The following is a 19517-nucleotide window of genomic DNA, read 5'->3' on the forward strand; positions in this document are numbered from 1 at the left end:
TCTGTGGTGTTCATCCAACACTCTCAATGATGATTCAATTAGACTTTGCCTTTTTCAACGAGCAATAACTAGCAAGGTTAATTTTAGGGGCGAATAATCGCCCAAAGGCGAAATTTAAGGCTTTTTATATTTTAATGGGGCGAATTTTTAATTAAAATAATAAAAAAAAAATTATATAATTAGCCCATATTTTATTTAAAAATTAATTTATTTTTTTATTTTAGCCCAGGGCGGATAAACTAACCGAATCGTATTTGATCAAAATCGCCCCATTTTGATATTTGCGGAATCGTATTTGATCAAAATCGCCCCCATTTTGATATTTGCTCCTGGTTTGGGAGAGCAAAATGGCCATTTTTGATTTACAGTTTGGGTTTTCTGGTTTGGGAGTGGTTTGTGAGGGTCGATTTGGTCCCGGGAGTGGTTTGTGAGGGTCGATTTGGTCATGGGATGTTAGATTTGTTTTGAAATGGAGGGCGGAGCTTAATTTGTTTTCAAATGGAGGGCGGCTCCCTGTTTTGACGGATTCAGCCCGCTGTTTTGGTGTATATGGCTCCCTGGGTCCCTGTATAAAAATGGTTTTGAAATAGGTTTTTTCATCCTAGTTCACAAATCTAGCAGCAGCAGTTTCGGTGGGATATTCTTGCATTTTCAGATTTCAATCCACTTATTCTTCTCTGGTTTCGGTATCCATTGTTTCTTGGATTTGAACGGCTCATGCCACTGCAGCAGCAACAACAACAGTCAGTACTTGACCGAATTGTTGGCTGAGCGCGAGAAATTAGGCCCCTTTATTCTCATGTTCGTGTAAAAGGTATATTAACTCTGCTGATATTCAAGCATGGGATAAGTAGCCGTGATCTGCTTACTCTTTTTATGATTGTCTGTGTCCTCCCTTTTGTTGTGTTGTTCAGCTGGAAAGTTATCAGTACTTACCCTAAATATTACAGCATTTGGATGTTTGCAGTCTGCCAGTATCCCAAGATGAATATTGTGATGGAGAAGGCAACTTCCTGCTTCTGATTCCCATGTATTGTTCGTGTTGGAAAGATCTAGGCAATGATTGTTGTATTGTTCATATTTTTCATTCAGCTTGATCTCGATACAATTGTCTCAAATGTCTTTTATGGTGAGAGGGAGCATTATAGTCATGTTGCCAAGTATGGGCTGGTTCATAGGGTTGAGTGGGGGAATTGGGTGTTTTCTTGCCTGAGTCATGGGTCAGTTAGCACTATTTATATCAAATGTGGCCTGAATGCTGTTTGAAACTGGAGATACTGATGACCTCAATGATGTGAAAAATTGGAGATACCGTATGGCCTCAATGGTGTTTGTAATCAAAATCTGGATTGAACACAGTGTCTGTATAGACTGTAGTTCAAGTTTTGTATAGACCTTTTGAAAAGTTTTCGAGGCAAGAAATCTGTTGTATTAATATTGTCTGATTTGTAATAGAGAAACTGCTATGAGGTGCTTTGGACTACTTGGGAATGAATTTTTGTCTCAGATGTCAATAGTCTGTACTGTGGTAGACAATAAGATGATTTCTTTTCTCAGGGATTGCAATTGCTTTCCGGAAGATGGGGTATACCTGTTCATGGTACTTCTTTCGACATCAAGTTGATAAACCTTCCTTAGACTTGAGTTTTGTTTGGTTCTTGTTCGTTGGGTGATGATAAAAAATGTAATATTCATTTGTATTTGTTGATTTTATACTCATGGAACTTGTTTCTTATTGTACTCAGTTCTTTGATGCAAGAAAGAACAACAGACTAGTTTGAGCTTGAGGTACTTGAAGCGGCAGCAGCTCTCTTCTCAAGCGGTATGTGTTCTAGTTCTCAAGTGTAATATGAGTAAATTTAGAATGTACTGCCGTTTGACAATACTTGTAAGCACTTTGAAGCAAATGTGGCCTGAATGCTGTTTGAAACTGGAGATACTGATGACCTCAATGATGTGAAAAATTGGAGATACCGTATGGCCTCAATGGTGTTTGTAATCAAAATCTGGATTGAACACAGTGTCTGTATAGACTGTAGTTCAAGTTTTGTATAGACCTTTTGAAAAGTTTTCATAAGAGGTACTTGAAGCGGCAACAACTCTCTTCTCAAGCGGTATGTGTTCTAGTTCTCAAGTGTAATATGAGTAAATTTAGAATGTACTACCTTAGTTGTCATTTCATCATCCAACAACAACTCTAATGTGTTCAAAAAACTTGGCTACCTCCACCATCGTTGCCCGATGAGAGATAATCCTTCTCCCTTCTCCTCTTCATTTGGTTATCCTTTGCCATCATACTAGAATACAATCTCCTCCACAATTGTAGTCTTCATCTCAAGGACTTCACATGACAAATGAGTCTCTCTTTGTGGTTAATTGTACTATACCTTGGGTGCCAACATTCATAATTCTTGTTGTTGAACCAAGCTCTCCAGTTGCAGCAATAAGCTCGACACCTTTGTCTTATTGATTGCATTCTTTGAACAATGTTACTCAAGCCAATCCTTAAACCTTGGATTGATCAACCGATCTCTAAAGAACATTGCATCATGATGTTGTTCATCCCCTCTTCTACAATTTCTCTCTTATAGATGCATTCTTTGATTGTTCAAGGCCTCCTCCTTAATGACATTTGAGGGATAATTTTGCCTCCTTCCTTGTCTTAACATAAACTTGGTTTTGTTATCCATCTTTCACATGGCTGCTAGGATCCATGGTCACTTCTGAAAATTGCTTGCAAGGTTATCTTGGCTTCATTATGCATTGTTTTTTCCTTTTGGAAACTCATCCTTCCTTGAGGATTGTCTAGCATCTACTACCTCAATTTGGATTTCTTGGATCAATTTAGTGCTCTCGTTCTCCTTTTGGACCAGTTGTCCATTCTCCTCACATGCAAAGCATGCATTCACATAAAATTCACCAATTTTAAAAATAAAAGGTTACCTGGCCTCTTCTGATGCCTCCAACATCAAATTTTGTCTTCCTTCCATGCTTTAGGAAGGTACTCCTTCTCTTTCTTCTATTCTTATGACAACTATGAATGATTGTCCCTCTTGAAAATCCTTATCATCTGCATCTATACACATAGCATCAGTATCATAATCACCAAGCTCTTTAGCCCCATATGGTATATATGTTACGAGCACTTCTAGCTAACCTCCCATGAGACTTTCATTTATTGTCTCATCGACATCCTCTTTGTGTAGCTCCCTCTACTGTTATGATGCTTTTTCCACCATATCTTCTATCAACAAATCCATATGTTGATTTGAACTCTTTATGCAGTCCATGAGACTCTCTGATAGTCTCTCTTCAACATCTTCCTCATCATCAAGGACTATTCCCTGCTCTGGTTCAAAATAGTGAACTAATTCAACTTTAGGCTCAACAGGTGCTTCATCTTCCTCCCTAGCTTTCTAGCTTTAGGGGGCTTCCTCTTAAAATCTTTTTTCTGACAAGTAATTTGGCCTTCTTCCTTAGGTCCCATCTCTACCTTTGGTATTCTCTTTCAAGCCTCATTTTGACTATGTTGAATCTCTCCTTCAACTCATAAATCTCCTTTTCAATTTCTTCTTTACTCATTCCATTTTCCTTGGCATGCTTCTCCCTTTTGTTATGGCCTCTCTTTGAATTATGTCCATCAGTAGCCATCTTCTTTCCTCCTTTCTTGTGAGCTTTCTCTTGCTCATTGTGAGCTACACTCAAGCCCCTTTAACAATTCTTCTCCATCACTTGTTACTCAATATCTCACCCACTTCACCTCAACCTAGGCTTTTGGTATTCCTCTGGTTCCCTCCTCTGGAACCCACTTGAGCATGCTCTGGTCTTCTATGGCTTCTACACTTTTCTCACCTTTTGAGAACTCCACTTGTTCTCTTCTCTTTGAGGACCTCAGCTAGAAACCTTCTATGTTTTGTTTTGTAGCCTATTTGTCGTAAGTTTCTTGCCATACACTTTAATAACTTTATTGGTCCTCTGTTACCACTCCTTCTACTATTACCACTGTAAGGATTAACTCCTTGTATACATTTAAAAAAAAATACAAACCAGTTACCTACTAGTTCCTTAACCTCTGAGGTCTCAATATCTCAGTTCTTCCTAGCTCTACACTTGGTTAGTACTTCTTTAATATGCTCCAATCCTGTATTCTGTTCTCAATCTCTTTCTCTCCTCACTTTTTTTCTTAGGTTCCTCTTGCCCAAAATTTTCTTGGTTTCTTTGTCTCAACTTTGATGTCTCTTCTTCACGAGCAATCTTATAAATCTTTTTGGTTCACTGCAGAAACCTCCTCAATCACTTGTCAATCCCCAAGAGCATCAATATTGCTCTAGTACCACTTAATGCATACCTTTTGGCTACTCTCATATTTCCATCATTCAAAGTAGTCCATCTCATTCATTCACCTTCCCATTTTTGGCTCTTCCGGTCCCTTTTTCTAGCAGCCTTAACTGTGGAACCTTACGTTATGACCCACTAGTCAATTGCTCTATTCCTTTGACCTTTGACATAACAAACAATCTTGATTTTCCCAGATTTTCCACAAGTTCTTTCTCACAGTGACTATACTCGCCCCTGTCTTGCGTTCTAAACCTCCCTACTACCTTCAACACAACCACCCTTAATAAATATCTTCGCATAACCCACTTAGTTGTTCTAGGTCACTAGACAGTTCTCAACCTCCTTAGTTGAAGATTTGTTCCCACTGTGCCTTGAAACCTCACAGAATCTGCTTAAAGTGTGTAATAATTCTCCCAGGCCAAACTTGAAGTCAACACACACACCTGTCTCCTGGTATTTGAAAGCACTCAATCTCAATAATAAAGGTGCTTAGGCCTAACTTTACTCATATTACACTTGAGGTACTTGAAGCGGCAGCAGCTCTCTTCTCAAGCGGTATGTGTTCTAGTTCTCAAGTGTAATATGAGTAAATTTAGAATGTACTGCCGTTTGACAATACTTGTAAGCACTTTGAAGCAAATGTGGCCTGAATGCTGTTTGAAACTGGAGATACTGATGACCTCAATGATGTGAAAAATTAGAGATACCGTATGGCCTCAATGGTGTTTGTAATCAAAATCTGGATTGAACACAGTGTCTGTATAGACTGTTGTATAGACTGTAGTCTAATTATGTATAGACTGTTGGTCTTAAGAGCATGCGATCATTGATCAAGCCATCATGACCCATGGCAGCTTTGAAGGGATAAAAGGAAGACGTGTTGAAGCCAATGCTGCCATTGGAGTTTGATTCTTGAATATCATGGAGATTAAGAAGAATTATGTTCCATGCTCAAGGTTAATTACATTAACGTTTTATGTGCTTACTCTACAAATGTATTTGAACAAGTTTTTCATGGAAACCTTTCGAAAAGAGAAAAAAGACCTTGCATTATAGTTTATTGGTGGATTCCTATATTTTCTTGGTTGTTGTTACATGTTGACTATTGGAAGATCTGTTTATATTACTGAGAATCTTTCACCTGAAAATGGAGCAGTAAAGGACATATTAACTGTTATACGCTTTTGATTTTTCTGCCTTTGAGAACCTTGTGAGTTGTATGTCATTGAAGGGTGACTTGGTTTGAATAGTTAGCTTTGGAGAGCAGTTAGAGGAAGAAATAACTCAAACCCAAACTCAACAATGAAATTTTTATCAATGTGTCCATTCCAATAGATTATTATTCTAAATCTGGATGATGTGGCAACAATAATTATATATTTTTTGGAATGTACCTCAGTGAATGATCACCTTTTGTAATATTTTAAGTGCCGCTACATAGAGATGTTATTTCTATGCTTAATTAATTGCATTGATGTGCCATAGAGCAATGCAATGCATCTGGATACTTGAAGTCTTGGAATTGCAGAGCAGCATTTGCTTGATTCCTTGGTAGCTGTTTGAAGATCCTAACCAAACTGATGTTTCTTTCAGAATTGTGGTTCTTTGTCATAGTAGTATAGTACGCTGTTCCTGAGATTACCTTTGGTTCTGTTCTGAGATCTGTAGAGAATTGTTGAGCAAGGGGGAGGATAGCTTCATCTTAAAGCATCCCTCTACCCAACGTTAAGCTTGATGGGAAGAATTATCCTATCTTCAAGTGAAGGGTGCTAAACATATAATTGAAGAATTGATTGTTAAGACTTGTGGAGGGTAAGAAGACAAATTGCATTGTTGCTAAAGAATTAGTAAAGCTATAAGACAAATTGCACTGTTATATAGAGTGTCTATACAACAGTCTATATATTACAACTAAGTACAATGTGGAGAATAGGAAATGGAGAGAAAGTGAGAATAGGTGAAGATCCCTAGGTGAGGTTTAAAAGGCTCCAGGAGATTAATGAAGAAACTATTGAGACCCTGCATAACAATGGCACACAATCAAGCTGATATTGTGGATCCAAATTTGACCACCATGCAGAAACAGCACTAGATATCAGCAAGGTCAACAGGTTTGGAAGGATATTCGTTTGACAATCGAGTTGGCTATGTTAACAACTTAACATATTGCAACTAAGTACAATCAAAATTAGAGATAAGGAGGATGAATTAAATTGGTCTAACAACCTTGATTCAGTCGGCTACACAGCAAAGCTTGGTTACAAAGCAGTGCTCACAGAGAAAACACAAGGGGAGCCAGTATGCTGGTAGAGAAGCATATGGAAAATCAAAGACTAAGTCAAAACTAAGTTGTGTTTAGAAAAAAGATATTGAAATTTAACTGAGGATATAAACCTAGGATACCTACCACAGTCCGGGTAGAATTTGAATATTTTTCTAAATTCTTAACCAGACCATATAAGGGTTCCCCTACATATTAGCATCACTAGTTGTACTTTGTAGTCCCATTTACCTATCTGTCAGGCTTTATTTAGACTTAAATAAAATTATCTTGCCTTATCTACATTGTTTCTCAGCCTTATATCTTATGCTACAAAATTAGATAGAAATTTGTAATAAAGGCAGGACAACCTTTCAATCTGAGTCTTGACTTGCAGCATCCTACAAGTTGGTCAGGCTTAAATTTTTTTGTTGGCAGGTATTGAACGATGATACTATATCTATAAAATATATTTCTTCTGTACTAACTGTATTGCCTAGAATATTTTGGTCATTGAAGTTGTGGGTTGGCAGGCTCTAATAGCCCACTTGGAGCACAACCCCTTGAAAAATTCGGCTTTAAGAAGAATTACATGAGAAAATTGCTGTCACTTAGATGTCAGTAAAAACAGGTAGGTCTTTAGACTTTTGATCATAGTTGAGAACATTCCTGAGATAACTTTCTTTGATACTCCAGACTATAAAATTTCTGAGAATGCTGCAAAATGGAAAAACTGGAACTAGACATGCTTAAACCTTCTGCACTCCTCAAAATAGTTCCGCTTACACTGTTTGATTTATAAAACAGAGAATGCCAAGCCAACTGAGCAATGGCATTCATCAACTCCTATATCTTCAGACTTGATTGTTTCTCTTGAAGTCTCATCTTCCTAAGGCTAGTGATTGGTCAGAAAGAAGCCCTGACTTTCAGTAGATGAGCTTTTCTCTAAACAAACCTCTTAATGTGGAAGTAATAGTGGCTTTCCTTGACCCTGTCAAGACTTCCAAATTAAGCTTTCCATCTTATTATATTTTAACCATTTATTTTTCACATGCTAAGGGATGGAGGCTCTACCCTTTCCATACTTAGATTTCTGGTTGTTCAAATTTCTTCCTCAGGTAGCAATATCCTTTCATTTGGCTTAGCATTAGCTTTTGAGTTTTGGGCATGGTAGACATACTGTAAGCTGGCTTGGGAGGAGGGGACCAGGTCCTGAATCCTGTCAACCAACTTATGTAGGAAATTAGGAATAATTCAAAGAAAGTGATGTTGTTTCAATGTTATACAAATGAATTATTATATTTTATGTCTTAAAATTTAATAGTTTCCCATTATCATTGTTAAATAATTTTTGTGAAATTCCATTTTGCCTCAAAATTCAATTTCTGATATATGTTCTTTCAATGTTGACTCAACAATTATTTTGCAAAGTATAATTCTATTTTCTATGAACAAGTGAATTTATATGAAGCATATCTCAACGCTTGAAAACTGTTGATGCAGGTTTGCAGATCGATTAGAAATTTTACTTGTGGAATATTTAGTGAGATGTCAAAAGATAATCATGGGAAGAAACCATTAAGGCAAACAGATGTATTATCATACTTTCAAAAGGCTCCATCCAAAAATACACATTCTCTTCATGATTCAAGCTCCTTTGAACAATCTGTTACTGAGAGAGAGGTTAACTCTTGTGGAAATGCATTTGATATCCATACGATGGATGAAGAAATAGGTTCCTCAAGTGGTCAGGGTGAGATAAATGCAGTTTCAACAGAAATTGGTGATGAAAATGTTAAAGATTTTTCCTTGGAAAGTGACACAATCCATTCGCGGAAAAGGAAAAGAGGCCAGTGGGCCATAGGAAGACGATTCCAAGAAAATTGGGTCTCAAGTTTTCCATTTATTGAAGAAATACCTCCTACAAATGAGAAAGAGCTTTTCCGACAAGTTAGATGTATTGCGTGTAGTTGGAAAACTCAAAAGGAAGTGAAATTTCAGATGAAGCTAGATACGGTACAAAAGCATGCAGGAAAGGTGTATGAAAAGAAAATTGTAAATGGTAAAGAGAAATCTATTGTTAGATGGAAATCTTCCGAGGAATGTCGACATGTTGAATATGTAGAAGAATATAAAAAATATTTATTATGTAAGAGGAAACTTGAGGCGGACGGAGGAACCATCATATCTCTATTTGAAAAGACGATGGAAAGAAATTTGTTATCCAAGATGATACAATTGAGCACTGTATTTCACATCTTATCTAAAGGTCGTCCTATGACAGATTATCCAGATCACATGAAATTACTATCTTTTCTTCAAGTGCCAAACTTTCCATCTTCTCATTGGTCTGTAACTAGTGGTTGGGGATGGGCAGGATATCTAGCTCAAGTAGAAAAGGATGATTTGAAAGAGAAGATTGCAAATGCTAGGTTTTTGGCATTGTCTTTAGATGAGGTTACAGCTATAGATAATACTTCATGGATTTGCATGAGCATTTATATGGTTAATGACCATATTAGACATTCCTATCTACTTGGGATTAATAAGATGAGAGAGACTTCTACAGCTGAAAATATTTATGAACTTGTTCTTAATGGATTGAAGGAAAGTGGTATGGATGAATTAATGATTGCAAAAAAGTTGGTATGTGTTGGAGCAGATGGAGCAGCGGTAATGCAAGGACAAAGGAATGGCCTTTGTGTTAGGCTACAACTATCAACTTCACCATATATGCTTAATATTCATTGTATGGCTCATAGGATGAATCTTGCATTTAAAATAGTAAGCAAGTTTCCATCAGTTTCAAAAGTTGAAGATCTTGTACGTGAGACTCATGCATACTTTTCTTGTAGTCCCAAACGATATTTAGAGTTTCAACAATTTGCAGATGGTATTACGGATGGAAAAAAACTACTGAAAGATGTTGATACAAGATGGATCTCATTAAATGGACCAGCTCAAAGACTATTTAGTGAGTTCAAATCTTTGGTAGGGTTGATGTATGAAAATCGCTATAATGTAGACAAAGCTCAAGATCTTCTTTCTCAACTAACTAATATAGAGACATTATTGACATTGGCTGGAATTCTTCCTATGCTACATGAAATGAATGTCCTCGTGAAAATGTCTCAGAATCGCACAATGTATATTGCGGAATACACAAATGCAAGAAAGTCAGCATGTCTTGCATTGGATAATTTGTATATGATGCCAGACTCTTTTACTGGTCCAGAGTTTAAAAGTTGGACTGAGATCATCAATATAGAAAATACTGAAAATTTTTTGACCTTTGATGAAAAAGGGATACTATGTATCGTAGTGCGTGGGTATATGGTTCCCTTTCATTATATTAGTAAGACAGGACGAATCACCAAAGATTGCCCCGTGTCAAGAGACCAATTTGATAATATTGTGATTTCAGTGAGACAAAATTTGATAGAAATTGCAAGATCACTATCATTAGAGATAAGAGAACGATTTCCTCGAGATGAATTGTTGGAGGCCATGTGTGTGGTATACCCTCAATATTGGAACAATTGTCAATGTCGAAGAACTTTAAAAGCTGATTTTCAAAAAAGATTAAAATGTTTAGTAGACCATTTTTGCAAGAAAGTCTGGATACATGGAGAACAAATTGAAGGTATTTTAGATTCATCAAAATTGTATCAACAAGGTGGACGCTTTGCTGAAACAATGTGGAAGCAATATCCTTTTTTGGAGAATCCTAATGAAAATGGTGCTATAACAAGATTATGGACTACTTTAAGTGCTAGCCAATACCTGCAAGAAAACATATCAGAATATTTCAAATTAGCAGATTTGTGTCAAACCATGATTTTGGGATCAGTGGAGGATGAGAGAATGTTTAGTGCATTATCATTCTTGAATTCAAAGTTGAGGAACAAGCTTGATAAACATGTGGATACATGTTTAAGATTATATGTAACAAAGTATGACATTGACAATTTTCCATATGAAAGAGCGCTAACTCTTTGGCGATCAGATTGTGATAGAAGGGGAGAAAACAATATAATAAATCTATCTAATGAACTTGATATAGAACATAATGTTTTGGAGGCTCATAATGACAGTTCATTTAGAGAAGATCATGTTCACAATTTAGAAAATGAGGACCAAGATGAGAACTGGGAAATTGAAATACCCTAGGACTCTTATTTTGGTATACATGTTCCATTGATCATGCAAAATTACTATATGTCAACTTCAGGTAAAAATAGGTTCTATATTTGTATTTTTCATTGTAACATTGCAGCAACATTATTTTGATGTGTGTTATTTTAAGATTGATGTTTCATATTTAATCATTACATTGTTTGTTTCTTATCTGTGACAGGAAATAAAGCTGGATTTGGTGAGGTTGGGACCTATTTCTTTTCACATAGATAGTGTCTGACTATTATTAAATGATAAATAACAAATTTAACAAGACTTTCAAGTCATTTGCTAGCCATTTCTTGTCAGTGATTTGTCAGCCATGTTTTCAAGTCTTTTAGGTACTAAGTTGTTCGGGTCCCCACATGTCCTTAGGACCATTAAGGGATGAGATAACATGAGTCAGTCCAACTCATGCCCCGAATTTACTTTTTACCTATTGATGTAAGTATTTTGTTACCACTTATCACCAACAAAATTCTACCATAACATAAACCAACTTGAAGACGACACTTCTCATCTTCCTTTTACATAAATGCTCTATGGATCTCCCTACTATACTTTTCCGAGACCAACGTCCCTTCTTGGTAGGTCTCTCCACCATACCACTAATCACACAATAGTAACTACTGCCTTCTATAAATCTCTCTAGTCTCAGTTATTTGTGTCCCTGTCACACTCGACCAATATAATCTTGCAGGTCTACTTTTTTATCATATCTTTATTTTTTGTTATTTTGTGTATTTAACATTAGTACCATCCAAGAGTAACGAGTTAGTGTCCTTTGGATTTGATCTTTGATTTGAAATGAAGTCAGATTTGATGAAGCTGGGACCTATTTCTTTTCACATAGACAGTGTCCTAGTATTAAATGATAAATAACTAATTTAAGAAGTCTAACGCTAAGCAACAATGGGCTTATTCAAGTACATGAAATTGCGTTGATGTCTAGCTCTAATATCTTAGAAAATTTTAGCAGTTTGTTTGCTGCTTGTTTAGAGGATTTTGTCAAGTTTGAAATTTTTGGTTTATTTTGGTCATATTTTTTTAGTCGCTTGACTCATTTCATGCATAGATCGACAGATCTAGTTTTATTTTTATAATTATTGTTGTTTTCTTTATATATTTGGTGGTTTGAGGAAAGATATTTGATTTCCTTTCACTTTGTGGCATGATTTCAACATCTTCACCTTTTAGAATATAGTAAAATATTATTCTTATTTTATGTTTTCTTGGAAAAGAATTATTGATATTTGGAAAGGGAAATAAGCCCTAGGTAGCTAAGCGAAGAGAAAAATGGTCTATGTACTAGGTTCCTGCGCATTCATCGTAGGAGACCTATTGGCATGAGACCGACATTCCTTTTATGCAATTACACTTTTTCAAGGCGGAGCTGAGTTTGCTGACTTGGGAAGAACACTAACAGCTGATCATAATGCTAAGGAGATTATAATGTTGGTTTCAAAAATTGTGAAAATTGTTTGCACTAGTTCTTCTTTTGGTCATATTTACTACCAAATTTGTGTCTTGCTGATTTTTTACATTTGTAATGACCTTGTGCAGAGATGGTTTGAAGAGCCCGATGTTAGAGTGTGAAGACTCTCTACAAACCACAAGGACTACATTTTCTTGGAGGGCACTCGATGTTCTTGGTGTTGCTGAGTCTCTTCGCTCGAAGCGTAAATGGATACAATGGTATGGCCATAACATCACTTAATTTGATCCTCTTTACTAATCTCCTAATATCATTTCAATACATCAAATTGCTTTGTTTTCATGGAATCCAGAGATACATCAGTAATGTTATTTTGTCTTGGAAATACTAAATTATTTTGTTTTGATATCACCCAGTTTGAGTTGTTCTTTGCAACTACCACTTGATCATTTAACAAGCATTTGAAATTCAAAGTGAAATAAAGCTCTTTTAGTTTTTTTCCAGAAGAAGATTAGATGTTGCACTTGGTACCATAGGCCTTGTAAAAGGGTTGTACTCCATTTCAATCTACGACAGTAGACTGATTTCTAACTGCTCCATGTACCCACATATGATATAATATTTTTCATTTTTGGCTTGCTGAATATACAAAGAGAAAATTGCTTAACAATATTGCTTAATTTGACAACAATTTTACTTTTATTTGATACAAGAGTGGAGGTAGTCTTAGATTTTACCTATTTCTCAGTAGTTGTTCTCCTTCGACAACAACATCATCCTTCAACAAATACATTCTAGCTTGTACAGAGGAAAGTCGATCTTTAGTAGAGGGCACATAAGAGATCCTCTAATGGAGGCGCAATAGTTTAGTAGGATCACTGGATGAAGCACATGTATGAATGTATTGTCTTCAATTAGGAAGGCACAGTTACCCATCGAGGGGAGGGCATGCATGAATGTAACAAAATCACAACATCACAAAGATGTGGTATTTGTTTTACAACATCACAAAGTTCTCGCTGATCTAACAAAATCCAAAGCAAGGTTTGTTTAGCTGAAATCTTTGAGATATTTTATATTTGACAGAGATCTGTTTTGGAAAGATACAGGAGGAAGTTTGTAGATATTTTGTTCCTTCAATTGATCAACTTGTAGATATTTTCACCAAAATCTTGTTGGATTCCACCTTCACTAGTTTGTGACATTGTATTGCCATTTAGGGGTGATATTGTTTTATAATAGCATCTCTCTACACTCTTATATAGTTTGTTGCCTTTGAAAATGTATGGGTCATGTAGATTTTTCATGGGTTTTTCTTTCACACTGAGCACAGGAGAAGACTCATGGAGTTCAGAGGTAGTTGTAGGATGCAAGAGACTCTTGGGTTTTTTTGAAATTACATCTCACCATGAAGTTTCACTTGGGCACACTTGACACATATTTGAACTAGGGTTATGATTACATTACCTTTTGTTGCATCACTGAGGGAGAGCCTTGTTCCTATGTTGAAGCTAAGGCTCTGGATCCCATTGGTGAATAATATGAGGAAGGGAGCCCTAGAATAGGAGCCTCCTATCACATTAGGAGCCTAGAACATGATTTATGGTAAGGGGGGTCATAAACAACCAAAAGGAGGAATCCCCTTGCACATTGGAGGTCCAAAGTATGAAAAATGGTAGGGAGAGTAACACACCCTATCTAGGACGATGCCTAGAGCATGATAGGTGGAAAGGAAAGAGGCTAGAGGATGAAAACCCTTACTTGAATGATGCCATGTGGTGGTAGAAGCTCTTGTATGGTTAAAAGGATGACACTTGATGAGAAATGTTCTACTTCAAGGGTGAAAAGAGGAACATTTTGGTAACCACCCCTTTGAATAGGGATGTCTTCTGCATGAAGGCTATTAAAGTATTCTAAATCACCTTTACAGGGCGTTACATATTATTTGTGGCATATTCCACATATTTGGAGGTGTCTTTCAATTTTTAGATATCTGGGGCAAGGGCACTTTGCTCGAGACACATTCTACATTAAAGGATGTTAAAGCTCCTTTATGAGGTTTTTATGTATTATTCAAGGCATATTATGCATATTTGGAGGTGTGTTTCACCTTTGATATATTTGGGGCAAGGACACTTTGTTTGAGGCTACATATTTGAAGGAAAGCCCTTTGCATGAGGAGATACCATGTGGTGTGGTTGACATGGTCCAAGCCCCTAACAACAAATGCATACTATAAGGAAATGAGGAGACGGGAAGTGGCAAGTGGATCTATGCATTGGAGAAAGAGGTCCCAAGGCAAATTTGTACTTGTGAGCCAAAGAAAGATCATATTAGAACATCATTATCACTCTAGAATAGGAGCAACTAGGGTTTGGAGAGCTCTCTAGAGAGAGTGCTAGGGTCAAAGAGGTCCTAAAGTGTCTAGGAAAACCTTAGGGAGATTCCCCAAATTGGGAGGTGAATCAAATAAACTATAACTTACCCTCTCTAAACCCTAAAAGGGACCAAGCCTTAGTTTGGGAGGATGGAAGCCTATAAATGTCAACCTTTTGGCTTAGTCATGACTCCTAATCTTAAGTCCTTGAACATCTTCATGTGTATCTTGTAATACAGTTTTTATCCTATGTATTATGAACTTGGTCACATGTTAGGGTTGACTATTATAAGGTGGTTACGATTAATATCCTATATAATCAAGGGCACTTGCTCGATTTGATTTTGGGCCTTTTACACCACTTTCTTTCTTCTTCTCGTTTCTAGATCATTATTTATTTCTTTCAATTGGTATTAGGGTGTGTATGGTCTTAAGAGCATGCGATCATTGATCAAGCCATCATGACCCATGGCAGCTTTGAAGGGATAAAAGGAAGACGTGTTGAAGCCAATGCTGCCATTGGAGTTTGATTCTTGAATATCATGGAGATTAAGAAGAATTATGTTCCATGCTCAAGGTTAATTACATTAACGTTTTATGTGCTTACTCTACAAATGAATTTGAACAAGTTTTTCATGGAAACCTTTCGAAAAGAGAAAAAAGACCTTGCATTATAGTTTATTGGTGGATTCCTATATTTTCTTGGTTGTTGTTACATGTTGACTATTGGAAGATCTGTTTATATTACTGAGAATCTTTCACCTGAAAATGGAGCAGTAAAGGACATATTAACTGTTATACGCTTTTGATTTTTCTGCCTTTGAGAACCTTGTGAGTTGTATGTCATTGAAGGGTGACTTGGTTTGAATAGTTAGCTTTGGAGAGCAGTTAGAGGAAGAAATAACTCAAACCCAAACTCAACAATGGAATTTTTATCAATGTGTCCATTCCAATAGATTATTATTCTAAATCTGGATGATGTGGCAACAATAATTATATATTTTTTGGAATGTACCTCAGTGAATGATCACCTTTTGTAATATTTTAAGTGCCGCTACATAGAGATGTTATTTCTATGCTTAATTAATTGCATTGATGTGCCATAGAGCAATGCAATGCATCTGGATACTTGAAGTCTTGGAATTGCAGAGCAGCATTTGCTTGATTCCTTGGTAGCTGTTTGAAGATCCTAACCAAACTGATGTTTCTTTCAGAATTGTGGTTCTTTGTCATAGTAGTATAGTACGTTGTTCCTGAGATTACCTTTGGTTCTGTTCTGAGATCTGTAGAGAATTGTTGAGCAAGGGGGAGGATAGCTTCATCTTAATTTTAAAGCATCCCTCTACCCAACGTTAAGCTTGATGGGAAGAATTATCCTATCTTCAAGTGAAGGGCGCTAAACATATAATTGAAGCATTGATTGTTAAGACTTGTGGAGGGTAAGAAGACAAATTGCACTGTTGCTAAAGAATTAGTAAAGCTTTTGGCGCACAATGAAGATGTGCAGTACATTATAAGTTTTACTATTGCAGATCATATTGGTCCTCAAATTAGAAGTTTGATTAGTTCTTGTAAGATTTGGACTAGGATTCTCTAACAGAACAAGGATTCTCTATTCTAGGAAATGACTGTATGCATTTTAAATGATTGGTTGTGTATATCACTGTTTATACGATACGTATTCAGGATGTGCAAGATCAATTTGGAGCAGTTGATGATAGAATTGATCCTAAAGTTCGTAGTGCCACTGTTCCAATGGTTGAAAAAAATGTTTCAGCCATTTGTGACCAGTGTGAATGCCACTGATAAAGTGGCTAACTTTCTTGGTGGAATGTTACTGCAGAAAGAACATTGCTGGAACAGATTCACTTAAAAGAGTGTATACCGAGCACTTACACTGAAATCACTAAGAAGAAAGGGAAGAAGTCTGCATAGAAAAGTTTAAAGGAAACTTCACAAAAAACCCTTGAAAAATGATGTTGTATCAAGCAGGGCCATTATTGCAGAGATTGTGTCAAGGCCCATTACCACAGTAAATATATATTATTTAGAACTATGTTGTAATTTTTGTCAGGGTTCATGTTTAGGTTCAACTATCACTGGCTACCCTATTCTGGAAGAGCTTTTGCTCTCCTGAAGACATCTTGATCTAACTCTTCATTCTTTGTTTTCACCTCCATAAAAAATCTCTAGTGGATTCATAAATTTTCCTTTTATTGTGACAGACTATTTTATGTGGTATTGTTGGCATACCTCCTTCAAATGGTGTTATTCCTGAATCTCCAATGCACATGAAAGGCTTAGCTACCCTCAAACATCAGGTACTAATATATTGGAATTATCAATTGCAGCTTCTCAGGGAAAAGACACAATTCAGACATTTTATAGACGAGTAACTTACAAGTACTTTTGTTACAGTTGGTGCTTAGCAAGTTAGTGACAACAATCTGGAAAAGTATGCAGAAAAATTCAACCTTAGGGCAATTATACAGAAACATGCAAGAAGCCTATGAGCAAATGCAGACCCCAATGGTTTATCAGCCTCCACCTGCCTTGGTAATGGTCTTATTTTTGAGTTTGGGTGTTTCATTTTATCTAATTTTCCTCTCCCTTTATTTATTTGTCTTGTCATGTCCCAACCATTTATGCAGGCACTTAAGGAATTGAAAGAGTCCACAATTCAGTTGGCCGCAAGTACTGGGAATATGGATGCCCCAGTTGATGAATCAATTTTTAATGTTGACAAGGACGTGGATGACCTGCTTCTTGTTGAGGTGAAAGAACAGCAATTGAGTAATTTGTTGCAATCTCTGATGGTGGTTGGCTGCCTTGCAGTAATGCCCATCATTAGAAAGATCCCAACTTCTATGCTTTGGGGTTACTTTGCCTTCATGGCCATAGAGAGTTTGCCAGGAAATCAATTTTGGGAAAGGCTATTGTTTCTTTTCACTGCTCCAAGCCGTAGATACAAGTATGAACTTTATTCAAACTATAATGTGATTGAATTTAATGCTTGTAATATAGTTTTCAAAGCTGATCAATGTTGAACTGATGGTTACAGAGAACTTTAGGAGTATCATGCTACATTTCTTGAAACGGTGCCTTTCAAGACAATTGCCACTTTCACCATTTTCCAGACATGTTATTTGTTGGCATGTTTTGGTATCACATGGGTGCCTATAGATGGTGTTCTCTTCCCACTACTAATCATGTTGTAACTTGTTAGTCCCAGCGAGGCAGTATATCCTTCCCAAGTTTTTCAAAGGAGCACATCTTCAAGAATTGGATGCAGCAGAGTATGAAGAAGCCCCTGGAATGCCATGCAATATAACAGTGAGTGCAAGACACATATCAAACAAATTTTAAAAATATTACTCAATTCTATTTCATAAGCCCTGCAACATGAACAATAATAAATTGAACTGTAACATATATTGATTGCAGGAAGCTGGAATTCAGGGGTTCGGACTAGGAAGCATGGGAACAGGTGCAAATGATGGCGAAGGTTTGGATGAGATGATTACATGAAGTCGCGGTGAGGTCAAACACACATATAGTCCACGGATAACTAGCTTGAGTGATTGCACACCAATTCATGGATCCGAGTCTGCATTAAGTCCCCAAGTTGCAGAAGCTAAACAAATATATAGCCCCCGTATAAGTGAGATCAGACAGACACATAGCCCTCACAGAGGGGAAAAGCATTCGGGCATTCCCCTGGTTAGTCAAGGAAAAAATATGAGTCCAAGTGCATTTGGTTTGAGGCCACATAAACCAACTTCCAATTAGGTGTTTGGAGTATAAATCCTCGGCTAGTAATCTTTCCCTTGAGTGAGCATATCTTATGTTTAATAGTACATATTTTGTTGGCTTATCATTATTTAATCATTGTGCCATAAATCACTCGGTTGTATTTGGTGTGTCTTCACAAAGAACCTCTGTCCATCTCAGAGGACAGGGTAGACCATATAGTGCGTGTAAAAAAATGTAATCGAAGTCAAGCTTGAAGTATTTCTGTTTTCTTGAAGCATGAAATCTATTATGTCAGTCTTGTGGTTTTGTAGACCCCGTGGTATTAAAGGGTCCTGTGAGTGGTTTGAGCTTCATAGAAAGTCATCCTTATTCTACCAGTTGGATCATAACCACAAAGTTTGCAGCCTTTAATGTTTCATTGAAATAAAAAATGTGGAAATTAAACTTGACAAATGAAAAGGAAATGGTAAGGATTACAATATTAGAACTTCTGTAAATGTTTTCCCTTGGTTAGTTTTTAAAGGTAATGGCTAAACCAGCAATTACCTTTAAAAAGATCCAATTCATTTCTCAGAGTGGTGCAAGTATTGCACTAGGCCCTCTTTATTTTGCATGGCCACATTTTTGTTCAGGCTAAAGTTGGATTTTTGATCTTCTTTTTTTGGTTTTTTCTTTCTTCTTGTTAACCCGTAACAGGGTTTCTGCAATAGAAGAGGGGCTGTGTATTCTTCCTGACCAGTTGGCCATTGCAGTGGCACATTGATGACAACCAATCTATGTTTTGAAGGACACAATTACATTATATACCACCTCTATGCCATTTCTGTAGATCAAAGTGCCATACATTATGCACAGATTGAAGTCAAGGACCATGTAGGCTGGTGCCACTTGTTCGAGATTCAACTCTTGGGAAGAACACCATTTCCAAGGTCCTCCAAACTTGTAAGCAGCGGCCTACAGTTCAACTCTTCATTTAGTTGAACAACACTATTGGTGGACCATCCTTAGCATTAACCATTTTCTTACAGTGAGCTACTTGGTTCTTGATATTCCGGACAAGTAGAGCTACCCTTACTAGCACTCAACTGTGTAAAGCGCCTTTTCCAATTTTTCCTGAATCACTGCCATGTTAACTCTGTCCATTGAAGGAATGCATGCAGAAGTTTTTATATCCTTTG

The 19517-nt window shown here is 36.8% G+C and overlaps 1 protein-coding gene across 3 annotated transcripts; it reads left to right on the forward strand.

The window, feature by feature from the left end:
• Nucleotides 1-1748: 1748 nt before the first annotated feature.
• On the forward strand, nt 1749-17363 carry LOC149204934 (putative boron transporter 2). Of its 3 annotated transcripts, none has more exons than XR_016251816.1 (3): nt 1749-1822; nt 16812-16907; nt 17005-17363. XR_016251816.1 is itself a non-coding variant. In XM_089393388.1 (3 exons), exons 1-3 carry the CDS (start codon nt 12458-12460, stop codon nt 17251-17253), a joined length of 357 nt encoding a protein of 118 aa, XP_089249514.1. In that variant the 5' UTR covers nt 12337-12457; the 3' UTR covers nt 17254-17363. The 3 variants fall into 3 exon arrangements, 1 of the variants encoding a protein (XP_089249514.1); XM_089393388.1 differs by lacking the exon at nt 1749-1822 and adding an exon at nt 12337-12469; XR_016251815.1 differs by lacking the exon at nt 1749-1822 and adding an exon at nt 16028-16618.
• Nucleotides 17364-19517: the final 2154 nt, after the last annotated feature.

This window comes from Pinus tabuliformis, chromosome 1_2 (genome assembly GCF_031772625.1).
Source record: "Pinus tabuliformis cultivar Carrire ecotype Pingquan chromosome 1_2, CPIR1, whole genome shotgun sequence".
Taxonomy (NCBI): domain Eukaryota; kingdom Viridiplantae; phylum Streptophyta; class Pinopsida; order Pinales; family Pinaceae; genus Pinus; species Pinus tabuliformis.

What these genes read in the sequence shown, in the direction of transcription:
- LOC149204934 (XM_089393388.1), top strand. An exon ending in TAGCTACCCTCAAACATCAG is followed by an intron (nt 16,908 to 17,004) that starts GTACTAATATAT and finishes CTTTTGTTACAG; the next exon opens with TTGGTGCTTAGCAAGTTAGT.